Raw genomic sequence first — 15,157 nt, 5'->3', positions numbered from 1 at the left:
TACCAAATTGTTCACAAATTAAGACAAATTTAATACAATTACACAATTGTTTTAATCTAGCAGTCTGTTCTAGGCAGGGAATTACACTGTGTACAAAGGGTTTCTCCATCCATAACAGATTTCCTATTCAGTGGAGGGACCTGATCTGCACACAAATCTTCTGTCACTTGCAGATTGACCTCTCCTTAAATGAAATGAGTCTCCTGTGCACCTGTGCGCTTGAGTGTATATGCAGAACGTGGCACTTTGGCAAGTGTGTTTAGGACAAGCAGCACTTCTCAGTGTTGCATACCTGGTGGAGCATCAACCAAACCAGTATATAGTGATCTATGTACAAGAACAACTGTATAATATGTTATAATTAGTGGGATGTGGACAGTACCCCAAGTCTTCTACCCTAGCATAACCCCAATGCATATTCACAGGAAAAGGCAAAAATACATACTGACTAATACATCTAATTTTACATTTGACCTTTGTTTCAACAGAAGACAAGAAATGCTGTTATCTGGAGAGAAGATATTACAATTCCTTATCACTCAGTAATGAACTGCTACAATGTTACATGTTCTTACAATCCTAAATATAAGCAATTTGTTGCTTGGTAAAATTATAGTGCTCACCTGATAATAAATATACAATACTTTCAGAAACTGTATTCTGAGCCAAAGAACCTGTGGCTTGAAATGTTAATACAGTAAATTAACCAAGAGTCCCAGAGAGGCACTGCAACTGACTACACGATGAATGAGTAAATATTTTCAGTTAATCTCTCTCCGTGAAAGGCCACATTCCGAGTCTATTCTAAGAACTTTTTGATGAGTGCCATTAAGTTGAAATCCCAAGGCATATAAAACATGTGGACAGTCCACAGTGGACTCGGAGCCCTGTTTCAGCCATGGTCCAATATTATGAGAAATAATTCTATGCCATTAATAATTTCTGCCTCGGTGTCAATAGGAAATGATTTGGCACTGATGCTGTATACCAAATCCCAGGGATACTCCTATTCAGCCATTCCATCAAGCTACAGCAGAAGGAGTGGAAGGGAAGGCCACATTGGACAACTGGTTTAGTAAAGCAGGCGTATTGCATTAATTGAGAAAGTGACCAATAGCTCAGATTGTAGTGCATGCACACAAAAAGAAACATCTTAAGTGTCTTTCTTGATTCTTTAGTTTTTATGTGAAGTTTCAGTATACCAGTTTGTTACAGGATGTTGTACCTAACAGTGTCCTCCTTCACATGTCACAATAAACCATTATTAATGGATAACTATGAATATACCGATCTAGGCCATTTTGCTTCTTCATATATATATATTTAGGTTTAATATTATTTGAAAAGGGAGCAGAGTGACTGCATTTCAAAGGGCAGGTTATGTCCCTGCTCTTGAGTAAGCACTGCAGCACACCACTTGCCACATGTGGATGTTGCAATGAACTTCTTAATACTTGCTTAGTCATCCTGAGAGAAGTGGGGGTGTCAGTAGCTCCTTAAACAAAGTGTTAACTTTTCAGCACTGGAAAACAGCTATGAGATGCCTTATCAGGAGTAGTGCGAGGAATATACCAGCTGTGTGCACTACGTCCTGGGATATATCGTGTACAAAACAAGTGAAACACCATGCTCTAAATAGGTACATTTCATCCAAAAATAAAAATGAGATCCTGTCATTTAACTTCAGATTTAATTATGGGAAAAGCAACAACATGCCTACCTGCAAAAGAGGGTACCTACAAATGGATTGCATCCTCACATGGATTCAGAGGGAAAAGAAAGCCCCCTTCTCCCCTACATCCATGTGGGGGTGTAATCCACTTGTTTGCACTGAAACACACATCTACATGCCTAAACAGTACACATAAAGTCTAACTTACTTTTCAATGACAGCCTCTTTCTCTCTCTTGACCTCTGTATGCCTCCATTCTGCCTGACGCAGTTCCATTTCCAAAGTTTCCTTATTTATTTGCAGGTCTCGGACTTGATTTTCCCATTTCCGTATCTGCTCAGTATGGGCCTCCTTTATTGAAGCAAGTAATGCATCCTTTTCCCTGGCAAAGTGATCTATTGCTGCATGCCTTTCAGAAAGAACAAAATTAAATTTAAAAGACAATTTGTTCTTTTGGATTTGTACTTTTTGAGACAATCAATCTACCAAAGTGAATTAAAACTTTTTTAAAATTAGAAATGATCGTGCTGTTTTCCTACCAAGTGTATAAAAACTTGCACAAAGGTTTACAATGTACATTTTTAGAAGCTTCTGTAGTTATTTTACAGACTTGGTAAAAATCCTTCTGTTTAGCTTGTTTTCCCCTACATGATAATTTTGATCTTCAGGTTGTCAGGTTCAGAGACATTGAACAGTGCTAATATGATCAAAGGTAGGGGTAGGGTACCCCATGAATAATCCTACTATAAGGTTAAAGATGTCCCAATGAAAAATGGACATTCCACAACTCCATTATGACAAATATTTGCTATCTAAAGTCTATTAAAAATAAAATAGCAATACCTGCTTTGCATCCCCGGCATCTGCAAGTAGGGCTCAGAGTGTACCCTGTCTGAAACACTGGACAGCCACAGCCGGTCAATGTGGACAGTACTGTACTGAGCTAGATGGACCAGTGGTCTAACTTGGTATAAGCAGCTTCCTATGTTTCTAACTCTGTTAGGGGTAACAAGCGGCCCTTTTTATCACAAAAAACATTGGAAATGCTAAAGTTTAAGAAGTGGTTTCTTTAAATATTTCCAATGCACTTTGATATTATTAGGTGGTTTTTGTGTGTGCCCAATGTGTTTAAAAGTGAACTACAGGAGAAAGAACCATAAATTCAGAGTACAGTAACCATTTGCCTATGTTTAGGCCCTAAACAAAAAAAGATGTTACAGGGTAATGAATGGAGAGGGAGCACAGATAAAAACAAATACTTAATCCACACACTACTTAAGGACCATTTTACATATTACATTATTCATGCTAACATGCAAAACAACACATCTTTCTTAAAACTTCAATATATTCATGCAGTAAGATTACATCACTATCTGAAAACAGAAAGGACAACTTTCAGTTGCACCAAACACCAAAGTTATCTGCAGCAATTGCTTGTTGCACACTACTTTAAAAAAAAAAAAAAGACCGCTTTTAATGAGAAAAGTACACAAAAAAATACAATGTCATCTATCCAAAGAACTCACTTTCTCTCAAATGTTTCTTTTTCTTTTTTCCAGCTCAGCTGTACTGAATCGATTTTTCTTTCTAAATCCCGTATCCTGTATTGGCAAATATTGGAGAACAATAAAATAATGCTTTAAAATTAGTTCATTTGTATTGAAGATAAAGTGTTTAAGGAAAACAAAATGATGGATCTAGCATAGCTAGGTGCCCCACTGAATATAGTTTCGGTAGTTAAATATAGGATTTGTAGTTTTTAAAGCCTTGTGGTTTTTAATTAAGGTTTTTTTGTTTTTTGTTTAACCAGCTCTTGTGGTTAATAGATTTTTGTTTCTGGTTGTTTTAATGTGATTGATGGGTTTTGAGGATTTGTAATAGTATTGTGCCCCGTCCTGAGATCTGTTCTGATGAAGGGTGGGTTAGAAACATAATAAATAAAATAAATAAATAAATGAATATGTGAATACCGTAGCTACAGTGGTGCCTCGCTAGATGAAATTAATTCGTTCCACGGGTCTTTTCTTATAGCGAAAAATTCGTCTAGCGAATCCCATAGAAATGCATTGAATTTTTTTTGAATTTTTTTTTGCCCATAGGAACACATTAATTGAATTTCCATGCATTCCTATGGGAAACCGCGATTCGCTAGACGAATTTTTCGTAAAACGCATTCGTCTAGCGAGGCAACCTCCGCTCAAAAAATCCTTTCGTTAAGCGGAAATTTCGTTAAGCAGGGCATTCGTTAAGCGAGGCACCACTGTAAATAGTTTAGCTTATGACAGGCCTGCAGGATCTACATTCATGTCTGGGAATCTTAGCAAAAGAATGGCAGCTGTGCTTGAACTGAATGTTTTTCAAGAGATGTGAACATTTTGTTGAGATTCCTGCATTGCAGGGAGTTGAATTAGATGACCTTCCAGGGCCTTTCCAACTCTACAATTCTATGATTTTATTATTTCAATTAAAATAAATATCATTCAGTTTAATGCTGTTACATCCCATACTCAGGTTACAGGTAGGTAGCCGTGTTGGTCTGGATCGAAGTAAAATAAAAAAATTCCTTCAGTAGCACCTTAAAGACCAACTAAGTTTTTATTTTGGTATGAGCTTTCGTGTGCATGCACACTTCTTCAGATACTTCAGGTATCTGAAGAAGTGTGCATGCACACGAAAGCTCATACCAAAATAAAAACTTAGTTGGTCTTTAAGGTGCTACTGAAGGAATTTTTTTATTTTATCCCATACTCAGTCATATTTGGGCTAATATGTCTGTTCTTGTACCCCATATTGCTATTCTTTTGCAACCTTTCCCCACTGAGCTAGGGAAAACAGAAAAGGTGAACATATAGGCAGGGGAGCCCATTTCCCACCTGGCTCATATGTTATTATTTCGATTTTAGGTGGGGAGGGGGAGTCATTCCTTGCACAGATATAGATATTGGAAACATAGGGAAATGTGTCGTGCATTTCTCTTCAAGATTTAAATACTACAACTGCTACAAATAAGTCATGTTACCAGAACAGCCCCCATGCCCCCACAAAATCTACTCTGTCCCAGATTTTGGGTACCTGTATGTGTGGAGAGAGAAGAGGAAGAGGAAGTTCCATTGTATGAGTGGAATGCTGCTTACATTGCATTGCATACAACCCATGGTTCATTACCAAATTTGGCAGAAATTAAACGAGCAGACAAGATTGGAAACCAGCACTGCAACTTTTAAGCTTTACTGTAGCAGTGAAGAAAGTATGACATGAGCCACTGATGTACCAGATGTAACCTCAAGGGCAGCAACAACAAAAGTAAACATATTCCTTTTACAGACATGAAAAAATGGATTAGGAATATACTGGGAGGCAGAAAGGAATGGTGAACTGAAAGGAAGTTTTTCTCTATACTCAATGGAATGGTACATTACTGAGCATCTTTCACAGCTGCGAGATCCTTTATTTCCCAATCCCTGCATTTGACTTCTTTCTCTAACTCCAAGTTTCTTGCTTCTGCCATTTTCAATGATTCTGCCACTTCTGTTCCAGCCTCTTTCAAAGCCTCCAATTCTTTGGTCAACAGCTTCACCTTTCAAAGGAGAACAAAAAGGCACATGGGCTGAGTCTGCATCTCACACAAAGCCAAACCGAGGCTTAGTCAGATCTGGGGAACCTCCAGTCTGCAGGCCAATCCTGGCTTACTATGGTATCAAATTTAGCCCACACGACCATTTAAAAAACAAGCACCCACCTGCCAATTGGCTGATGTCACACTGATGGCAGCTATTCGCAGGGAGGGACGGTTAGGTTCTGCATTGGCTGTGTCTGCCTGTACCCTGACTGGGAACTGGCACGCACAGCCAAAACAGAAGGATTTAACCCTTGTCCATCAGCTAATGTACAGGGAATAAATCCTGCTAAGTGTAGCTGCGCCCACTTGTTCACTCAATTGGAAAAGATACTTGCAGCCAAAGCTCAAAGCGGGGCTGTTTGAAAGCCCTTTTGCAAGCAGTTTCACTAGTCTTTAAATCTCCAAGTTCAAAGAGCAGTACAGGGCTGTTAGCAAAATGGCTTTCAAACATCCCTGCATTGAGCTTTGAAGTCCCAACATACAAACATAGTTAACTGCTCATGAAAGCTGGCACATCCTAATGAAAAAAATGGTTTAAAGTGGGCTTATAACATAGAGTTTTGCTAACTATGGTTTTGTATGGTGTCTGAATTGACAGTCAGTAGTTATGGCATTTAACCTCACAATGTTCCATGGAAAAACAGGCCATGAGTTCCATTGATCACTGATTGCCTATACATCACAAAACACACTAAGTAGAAGTAATAGAATGTAGATTGATTGCTTATTTATTTTTGCTGTGTACATTTCAAATTTTGAGGGCACATCTACCTTAAGCTCATGAGACAGAACTAAATTGCTCATTTCATCCGCTTTCCGTCGAAACTCATGCTCTCTCTTTTTCATTTCTGAATCAAATTCAACTAGAAATTCCTGAAATGAAGTTGACAAAACAAAGACTGAAGTAATTCTGGGGTGAGAAACAGTGGATGAGGAGGTGGATCAAGGAGTAAATGGAGGGCAGGAGGCATCTGCAATGAGGGTGTCTGGGCAACATACCCAGTGGCAAGTTTAAACTTACAAAACTGAAAAAAGCTATAAGAGAAGCCAATGATGAGAAGGATCTTTAACTTTTTATGAACATAAGTATTCAGCAAACAAACCTGAAGAAGAGGAAACTTTCTGGGAATCCTTAAGGGAACTCGTAACATTCCTTTTGCCATACATTTAAAACATAAGCAAGACAGAGAGAGAATTGTGTAAAATTAGGGCTGCAAGCATTCAATAGTTTAATCTGTAAATTATCAATTAAAAAATTAGTTTATTAATGGAGGGGCAATTTTAATTGAGATGAAAACTCATTTATTTATTGCAGCTTTTTAAGTTCCAGATTATTACTATAATAATAGAACATTAAAAATAAAATATCAATGGTCACCTTGCTAAACCTTGTGATTACTTTTGGTCAGATGGCCTATTCTCACATAATTTCACAGCTGCTCCAATGCAATTCCTATTTTTTTCTACCTCATGAAACTTTATTACTTCTATTGCTGCACTTGTATCCTTGTGGCTGGCTGTTATATTATTATTCCCCCATAGGGTATCTAACATTGCATGGGGAGAGTTCCACTCGCACAACAGAACTTCCTCTCCTTGTGCACCCACAAAATCTGTTCTGGAGGGTCCTCTAATCCACTGATTCTGAGGGTACACAGGGGGCTACAGCGGAAAAGAGAGGAGGAAAAAGGTCTGTGGTACAAACTGAGGTCTGCTGTTCTACTGAAATAGCAGCGTTGGGTACAATCAACAGTTGTGTTTTTTTAATACTTTCTTTTATTATTATTACTGTTATGAAAATAAAAAAGAAACAATCACAAAATAATAAAAGCTCACCTTTTCTCTGGGAGGTAGCTTTTGTTTATTATTATTTTTTATACTTTCTCAAAAGTATCTCAAAAATACTTCCATAGAGAAAATTTGATTATACCTAGAATGTAATTTAAACTGTCCTGAAATCAACTGATAAAGGATATATAAACTTTTTTTAAAAAAGATAAAGAATCAATTTAAATAAATAATAAATGAAATCAATTGATAGCCCTGTTGGTTGTTACATACAAATCTGGAAGGAAGAGAACCCTGAAATTACAGAAGTAGGAATTGATGCCGGAGGCCAGGGTGTTTATTTAGCCTTCACAACTTAGTAAAGCTGCTCTTGATTTATAGTTCTGACCTTCCTGAAATTTCAAGGTTGGCAAATTTAGCGCAACATTTTGGCTCTACCCTTGTGGAAAGAATTTTACACCATCTCATTTTACTAGACACAATCTTACCAATTTTCCCAAGGGGAGGCTGCCAATGCGAGAAGATAACCAAAAACATAAATGCCACCTGATACCTAGAATGGGAAAGCAATTTCAGTACTGCTCATTAATCGCACATTACTATTAATGTCAGACTAGGCAGGGGGAACTAGATGCCTGGGGGAAATTAAGTAACTGCACAGTATAATTAACTCTCATCTGTCTGTAGGAACTGCAACAAAAAATGAAATCTATTTATCTCATTTATTAAACATACTGTACCTGTCTTTGCAAAGCAAGTTCACATTCTACTTCCTGCAGTTTTCTCTCTAGTTGCTGCTTCATATCCCCATACTCCTGAAGATGCTGATTGATATCAGAGTCCTTAGAACTAAAAATAAAAATCCAGTGACATCGCATTCACTATGGCTACAAAAATAATAGTTTTAAAAATAAGCACCCTTCAATAAGAAGTTGTGGACTTAATTAAAACTAAGTTTAATAAGTTATTGTATTTTGGAAGAACAATAACAACATGTAGTGTGTACTTGAGCAAATACTAATTTCTATTCACATGCTCTTGAATCAAAATGCCCTTCCCCTAATTGCAAATGTGTTTGTACACATGAATTTGCCTGAAAGAATAAGAGTATGGCATAAGCACAGATCTAAGCTATTTACCTATTTAAATAGTATGAGCAAGTATTAAGTAGTAAAATGTCTCATATATGCACCACTGATTCCTGCCATAATCCAACAGGTAGCAACAGATCTGATAAGGTATCTCATACCTTGCAAAACAGAAAGATTATAGCCAAGGAAGACCCAGGATCACAATGGCCTACATTGCACTTAAAATTATCTACATCTAGAGAATTGGTAATGGTTTGAGGCAGCTGCATACAAGACAAAACCAATGCACAATTGCCTCAAGAAAATGGATTAGTACAGACATTCTGTTTAGAGGCTTTGATTACAATACCCTCTAAAAAGACTAAACCTTAGTTGAAGTTAAGATTACAAACACTCCCAGGGCACTTTAAAAGATTCAATTTTTTTTGTGGCATAAGCATTCATTCACGAACCAATGTCCACTCTGTAAGATACATTAAGTGTTATCAGCAGTTGGAAAGTCATTATATACAAACAAAAAAGTAGGTAAACAGGGGGGACAAAAAAGCAATGGGTAAGATCAGGAGTCCATGCTACTGACTGCTCCACCCCCCATGTGGAAGGGGAAACATCTTCCAATTTCTTTATGGCAGAGACACAAAGCAGAAGCAGTAGGATTGTGGGATACCTCAGCCGGTAGAGCATGAGACTCTTAATCTCAGAGCTGTGGGATCTAAGCCCCACCTTGGCCAAAAAATTCCTGCAATGTTGGAGGGTGGAATAGATGACCTGCATGGCCCCTTCCAACTCTACAATTCTATTATACTAAGCAGGATTACTACCAGAATGAGGTACAGAGAGAATCAAGGCTTGGATCTAGAAGGCTGAACTTCTGTCATACCGACACAGCACTGGATCTCTCTTACCTGTGAAGCCGCTCCAACTCTAACTGGTGTTCTTTAAGCTTTTGATGGTATTGGTATTGCAGAGACTCTTGCTTCTTTGTTTCCTTGGCAAGTGTTTGCTGCAGCTTATCCACTTGTATTCTAAGATCACTAACCTCTGCCTCTTTAGCATTTTCAACCATTTTCAACTGTATAAACAAACGTTCATAGCGTTCCAGCTCTCTATCTCTCTCCTCTAAGACTCTAAGGTTATAGGTGAAATCTTCCTTTAAACTGTTGAATTTCCTATGCATTTCTTGAAGCTGCTTTCTGGTTTCATGAAGTGATGTTTTCTGAAAATGGATTTGATGAGCTTGGAGCTCTTTCAGTTCTTTTTCTTTACAAATAAGAAGGTCATTCAACTCTTTCTCTGTATGGGGCATCATCGAACCTGAAAAAGAAAACCATTACTTAGGGCAGAGTAAGACATTTATTTATTTATTTGTATCAATCTATTCTTCTTGTTGTTCATTTACTTATACAAAGATTTTTATCCTGCCCTAATGCTTTTACCCAGTATGGTAATCCCCACCTGGTAGGAAACAGCTGGGTGATAGTGGTTTCAGAGTGCAATGATCTGCATAGGCTTCCTCGCGAGAAAAGGGAAAACTTAACAGCTATGATCTTTACACAGATTCGCCAGCGCTCAAGTTGAGTCTGTTGCTATCACATCTCATTTTACTCATAGCATGGTATTTTTCTGTGTAATTTATGACAGATTATTCCATCTGTAATGCCATGCAGAACAGCAACAAATGAATCAGACAAATGTTTCTTTACAAGCCAATGGTAGCTCTTTAATCTTTTCAAATGCAAAATACGGTTTTCAGATGAGACAGTCTAATAAAACATCTCCAATGAGGGTACAGCAGGCATATTTTTTAAATACAGATCCCACCACTACCCGCTTAATGCTATATTTCTACTACTGTATTTCACTTTCCCACCAGTGGAGGACAGGATGCAGTTCAATGAACTGAAGTAAATAGTACCAAAAATTGTAGAATTAGTCCAGGTTCCATAGGGAAAAAATGTTCATACTGTTTACACTTTTCCGTGTTACAATGAGTTAATATTTCACATAATAAAAATAATTTTAAAATTATGCAGGATTATTAAGTGTAATTTAGGAAGGGTTACTGAACTAAACAACCATGGTAGATAAAAATTATGCTACATATACATAAAATAAAATATGTCAATAGGTGGGACAGATTTTGTACTGTTGGTTTATTATTTTATTGCTGGCCTAGGGGGTCGGGCCCAGACTCACCAGCTCTACTGAAAAGGCTCCTCATGAGGCCGGAGGAACATCGCCCGGCTGTGAGGCATGAAGGCCGCTCCCTGCAAGGCCCTTTCCACCTGACCTAGGGGGCAGGGCCCAGACTCACCCAGCCCTACTACTGTATGTTAAATATGTACTGTATTCTGTAGTTGACCTCCTTTGAAATATTTTATTTTGAAATCTTTAAGACAATATTTTAGTTTTCTGTTATGTTGCTTTGACTGTATACTCTATATTTGACTTTATTCAGATTGTTTTATTTATGTTTTGTTGACTGAATATGCTGTAAATTGCTTTGAGATTTTTCTTAAAATTATAAAGCGGTATAGAAATCCTGCCAACCTAGCAGTTCGAAAGCACGTCAAAATGCAAGTAGATAAATAGGAACCGCTACAGCGGGAAGGTAAACGGCATTTCCGTGCGCTGCTCTGGTTCGCCAGAAGCGGCTTTGTCATACTGGCCACATGACCTGGAAGCTATACGCCGGCTCCCTCGGCCGATAATGCGAGATGAGTGCGCAACCCCAGAGTCGGTCGCGACTGGACCTAATGGTCAGGGGTCCCTTTACCTTTACCTTTTATAGAAATTAAATAAATCATTTGTATTCTAGTAAAGTAGTAACATATAAAGTCACCAGCTTTATTTCTTAAAGGTTAACAGGTGTCTGCTGTTAACAGATGTATGACAAGCAAAAAAAAATGTAGCAAGTGAAGCTTTCATCAGCATGGAAATAAAGTGATAGGGAAAGTTTTGCTTGCATTCTATCTTGCTACTAAAAAGAAACCTAGCTGAAGAATTGTTATTCTTTTATGCTTAGATTCTCAGAGTATATATTAGACACTACTGAAAGTTTTTTTTTAAAAAAAGTATTATGTTTACTTCGTCCTAAATGCATGCACTTGTGTGCTGGAAGTATAAATGCAATCACCTAGATATTTCTAATATTTTTAAAAGGCTAATTTTTAGGCTGCAAGCCTAGTCACACTCCCTTGGGAGTACGTCCCACTGAACCTATTGGAACTTACTTCCGAGTAGACAAACATAGTATTCCACTGTCAGCTGAATTTAGCTCCCACTGAAGTAAATGGGAAAATTAGTCATGCCTTAAGTCTGATTGATTTCCATGGGTTTTACTCTCACATATTAAAAATGTATTGACTCCCCCCTCTAAAGCAAAATAGAATTTGATACTAGCCAAATTAAAGTGGTATCAGAAGGCTTTCATAAGTGTTTTTTTAATTTTTTAAAAAAGCTTCTGACATATGCCTCATTGGTTAAATTTAGCAAGTCAATCTTTAGACAACATCTTTCTAAAGGCACTTAGAGATCAAAATTGAGGCAACACAACTTCGCAGGAGCCTAACTGCTAGGCTGCACGAGGCAGGCAAGGCAGGGTGAGGGCAAAAACCTTCCAGTGTCATTATGACTTCCAAAAGGTGACAAAAGACATCACGAATAGAGGAATAGGGGAACCAACCTGTGTTTTAAAGGACAGATGGCAACCCTCTTCCTTTCCCCCTTCTGAGCCTGCTATTTCCCCCCCCCCCCCATTTTTGATGAATTTTAACCCAGAACATGTTGTGACAGGAAAGAAAGCCAGAAAATGCCATTATGGAGACCCAAGCCCTCTCCAAAACCTGACTTGTCCTCCACCGGCTCCTGCAGCACCTGCCAGATGACAAAAACTTCCAATAAGACCAATAAAAGATCCTATTGTAACAAAGGAAGAACTTTGGGAAATAGAAGGGGGGGAATCAACGTTTTATTTGAGATTGCGACAATGGAAATAAGAAGAAATACAGAAAGGAAAGAGCCCCCCGAAAGCATCAACAGTCCCACCTCCAGAGAAAAAGAAGAAGAAAAAGAGAGGACCCCACTGTGTGGGAAGGACTTTGCGGACCCAAGAGGAGGTCTCCTTCAAAAGAAGTGGGAAAAATAATACCAAAAACAAAGCAGCTCCCACAAGATAATTATAAAGAGTTTGTTTCATCGGGGGGGGGGGGTTCTAAAAATTAAGGCAACACAGACACCATCTTTTGCTCCCTCCCCTCCTGGAACAGAAATCATACTTTGCTAGCTGAGGCTCTCTTTTTTTCTTAAAGAGCTTTGTGTTCAGAGTGAATTTACTATCGCATCTTTTTAAAATGCAAAACATGTAACCAATATACAAAGAAAGAAATAGTTCTAAGAGCATTAATCTATTACTATTTTAAGAAGTTGGCATTGTTATAAAGCTGAAAAGGGGCAAATTGGCCTATGTAGCACTGATTAGGCTAGAATATTCCAACCAGTCCTGATCACAAGGACCATACAAAATTAATCCCATTTGTCTTAATGGAAGAAATGGGCAGAGCAATCCTATACTCATATTATGCTGGTGAGGGAAGAGAAGCACCACCATTGTGCTGGTGGGAACAGTTGTGTATCCAATGTGTGTTTATCATGGAAGGAGAAGGTGAAAAACAAAACCAGAAAGTACAAAAAAAAAAACACCAGGAAGTAAACTGTGTCCCTGGAAACACCATCACAGTCCACCAAACCAGGGAGCACACCAATGACAATGGCCACAACAGGTCAAAAAGAGGGACCCGCCCCACGCGGGCCAAGTTTGAGCGATGGCAGCAGTCACTTCACCATACCTCCATCACACTAGAAATGGATAGAACTAGGTAGTGGCCAGACACAAAGGAAGTGGAGCCCTATGGCACTGCTTGTCAAATCAGCAACTAATGCTCTCGTGAGACTGCTGGTTTGGCAAAACAGTTTCTCTCCCCCACCCCACCCCCTCAACGAAAGACGCACAAACATGCTAAAGCAACATGCAAGGGAAGCCTATGGTGCAATTTGCAAGACAGGCACAAACATGCCCCAGGCCCTTCCTATTTCAAATTCCCCCCATGAGCAAAGTATGCTGTTCTGCCCTGCTACCTCCAATTGCCGGAATGGAGCGCAAGGGTTGCATGCTTGTGTCTGGAGCCCTGAGGCAGAGAATACCCATTAAAGAGTTCAAGTCCAGACACAAAAGTGTCGTGAGCATTAAATATGCATCATTCGAGACCGGAGAGATAAAAGACCCGTGCTGTACACCCTACCATCTGTGTTATGGCCTCCTTCTGTGGGGGCTTATATAATAGATTGGAGTAAAATAAAAAAATTCCTTCAGTAGCACCTTAAAGTCCAACTAAGTTTTTATTTTGGTATAAGCTTTCGTGTGCATGCACACTTCTTCAGATAAGTGTGCATGCACACGAAAGCTTATAGCAAAATAAAAACTTAGTTGTTCTTTAAGGTGCTACTGAAGGAATTTTTTATTTTACATCGACCCAGACCAACACGGCTACCTACCTATAATAGATTGGGTGCTAGTTTCTACCATACCGTATGCTCTGTCAAGAAGGCACGGTTGCTAATGATGGGTGACCTGTTGTTGTTGTTGTTGTTGTTGTTGTTGTTGTTGTTAATGAAGTCAATGAGAGCGAAATGTCTTTGATCAGGTCTGGGGCTGGTGTAGAGTTGTGCCATTAACAAGAGCATGGCCAGGGACTGAAGTTATGCAGCATACAGTATAACTGTGCCCCCCACCCCACTTCATGCTACCCATGTCCCACGCATGACTTTGCCTCATTTTGTCATCCATACCCCCCCCTTTCCAGGGCCGGATTTAGGTTTGATGAGGCCCTAAGCTAATGAAGGCAATGGGGCCCTTTATATGTCCAGCTGTCTTTTGTCAACAACAAATTGTTGCTGTTTTTTGTGCTGAATATATGCTATATGGTCATTTATGGACCTGATAGATATCTAAAGCCATTTGCACATAACAAAATATGTATTTTATCAAGGTAATTGTTGAACTGAAATACAATTGAGAAGAAGTATATTAGTTATCTTATATTTTGGAAATGTACATCCAGGGTTTTTTTCCTTTACATTTTTTTGGGGCCCCCAAGAGAGTGGGGCCCTAAGCTATAGCTTGTTTAGCTTATACGTAAATCCGACACTTTGGCCACCTCATGAAAAGAGAAGACTCCCTGGAAAAGACCCTGATGTTGGGAAAGATGGAGGGCACAAGGAGAAGGGGACGACAGAGGACGAGATGGCTGGACAATGTTCTCGAAGCTACTAACATGAGTTTGACCAAACTGCGGGAGGCAGTGCAAGACAGGAGTGCCTGGCGTGCTCTGGCCCATGGGGTCACGAAGAGTCGGACACCACTAAACGACTAAACAACAACAACAAAATCCGGCACTGCCCTACTTCCCCTATGTCTGTGCTTCCTAGGGTGGTGGGTTTTAGCAAACCACACAAACCGCCTAAAATCCCCCCACCCTTCTCCAAACCTGCATCTTATGCCTCATTAGACTGGCGATGAAAGCACCCAGCCCACCCTTCTCGTACTACAACCCCTTTCCTTGCACAAACCCAGCAGGTTCCAAGAAACGGCTCAATCTCGGCAACAGCGAAGACCCCGTTTCCTTAGAAACCGCCGCCGCTGGTGCGACGTGAAAATGCTTCCTTCCGGCACCCGGCTCTTCGGACCGTTGGGACCGCCCTTCGCTCCTCCCCCAGTCGTAGCATGTTGAGTTCTCCGTGGAAGCAAGAGTAACTTCCCCAGCCAATTCCCTCTGCATCTAGCCCCGCAAGACACACAGCCGCGAGAGCCCACGCTTCCTATCCTACCGTTTCCAGCTCTAACCAGTGTTGAGATTTATTTTTTTTACACCCCCCCCTTCCATAATGATCCCCAAGCCATGTTGGCGGCGCTGCCTCTCGTAGTTC

The 15,157-nt window shown here is 39.5% G+C and overlaps 1 protein-coding gene across 5 annotated transcripts in view; it reads right to left on the bottom strand.

The window, feature by feature from the left end:
• CCDC57 (coiled-coil domain containing 57) overlaps nt 1–14,907 on the bottom strand; it is a 50,974-nt gene extending 36,067 nt beyond the window's left edge. For 2 of the 5 annotated variants that reach the window (XM_035104300.2, XM_035104303.2), the window contains exons 1-7: nt 10,370–10,954; nt 9,079–9,487; nt 7,823–7,931; nt 6,066–6,167; nt 5,095–5,252; nt 3,202–3,276; nt 1,881–2,081 (exon numbers count right to left, since the gene is read on the bottom strand). In XM_035104300.2, the coding sequence (XP_034960191.2) occupies nt 1,881–2,081; nt 3,202–3,276; nt 5,095–5,252; nt 6,066–6,167; nt 7,823–7,931; nt 9,079–9,487; nt 10,370–10,394 (1,079 nt within the window). In that variant the 5' untranslated portion in view covers nt 10,395–10,954. Of the gene's footprint in view, nt 1–1,880; nt 2,082–3,201; nt 3,277–5,094; nt 5,253–6,065; nt 6,168–6,397; nt 6,448–7,570; nt 7,933–9,078; nt 9,488–10,369; nt 10,955–14,800 lie in introns of those variants that run through there. The other 3 variants (XM_035104301.2, XM_060271901.1, XM_060271902.1) reach the window with 3 other exon arrangements.
• Between the last annotated feature and the right edge of the window lie 250 nt (nt 14,908–15,157).

This window comes from Zootoca vivipara, chromosome 2, assembly GCF_963506605.1.
Source record: "Zootoca vivipara chromosome 2, rZooViv1.1, whole genome shotgun sequence".
Classification (NCBI taxonomy): Eukaryota; Metazoa; Chordata; class Lepidosauria; order Squamata; family Lacertidae; genus Zootoca; species Zootoca vivipara.
This window is presented reverse-complemented; position numbering and strand designations above follow the sequence as displayed.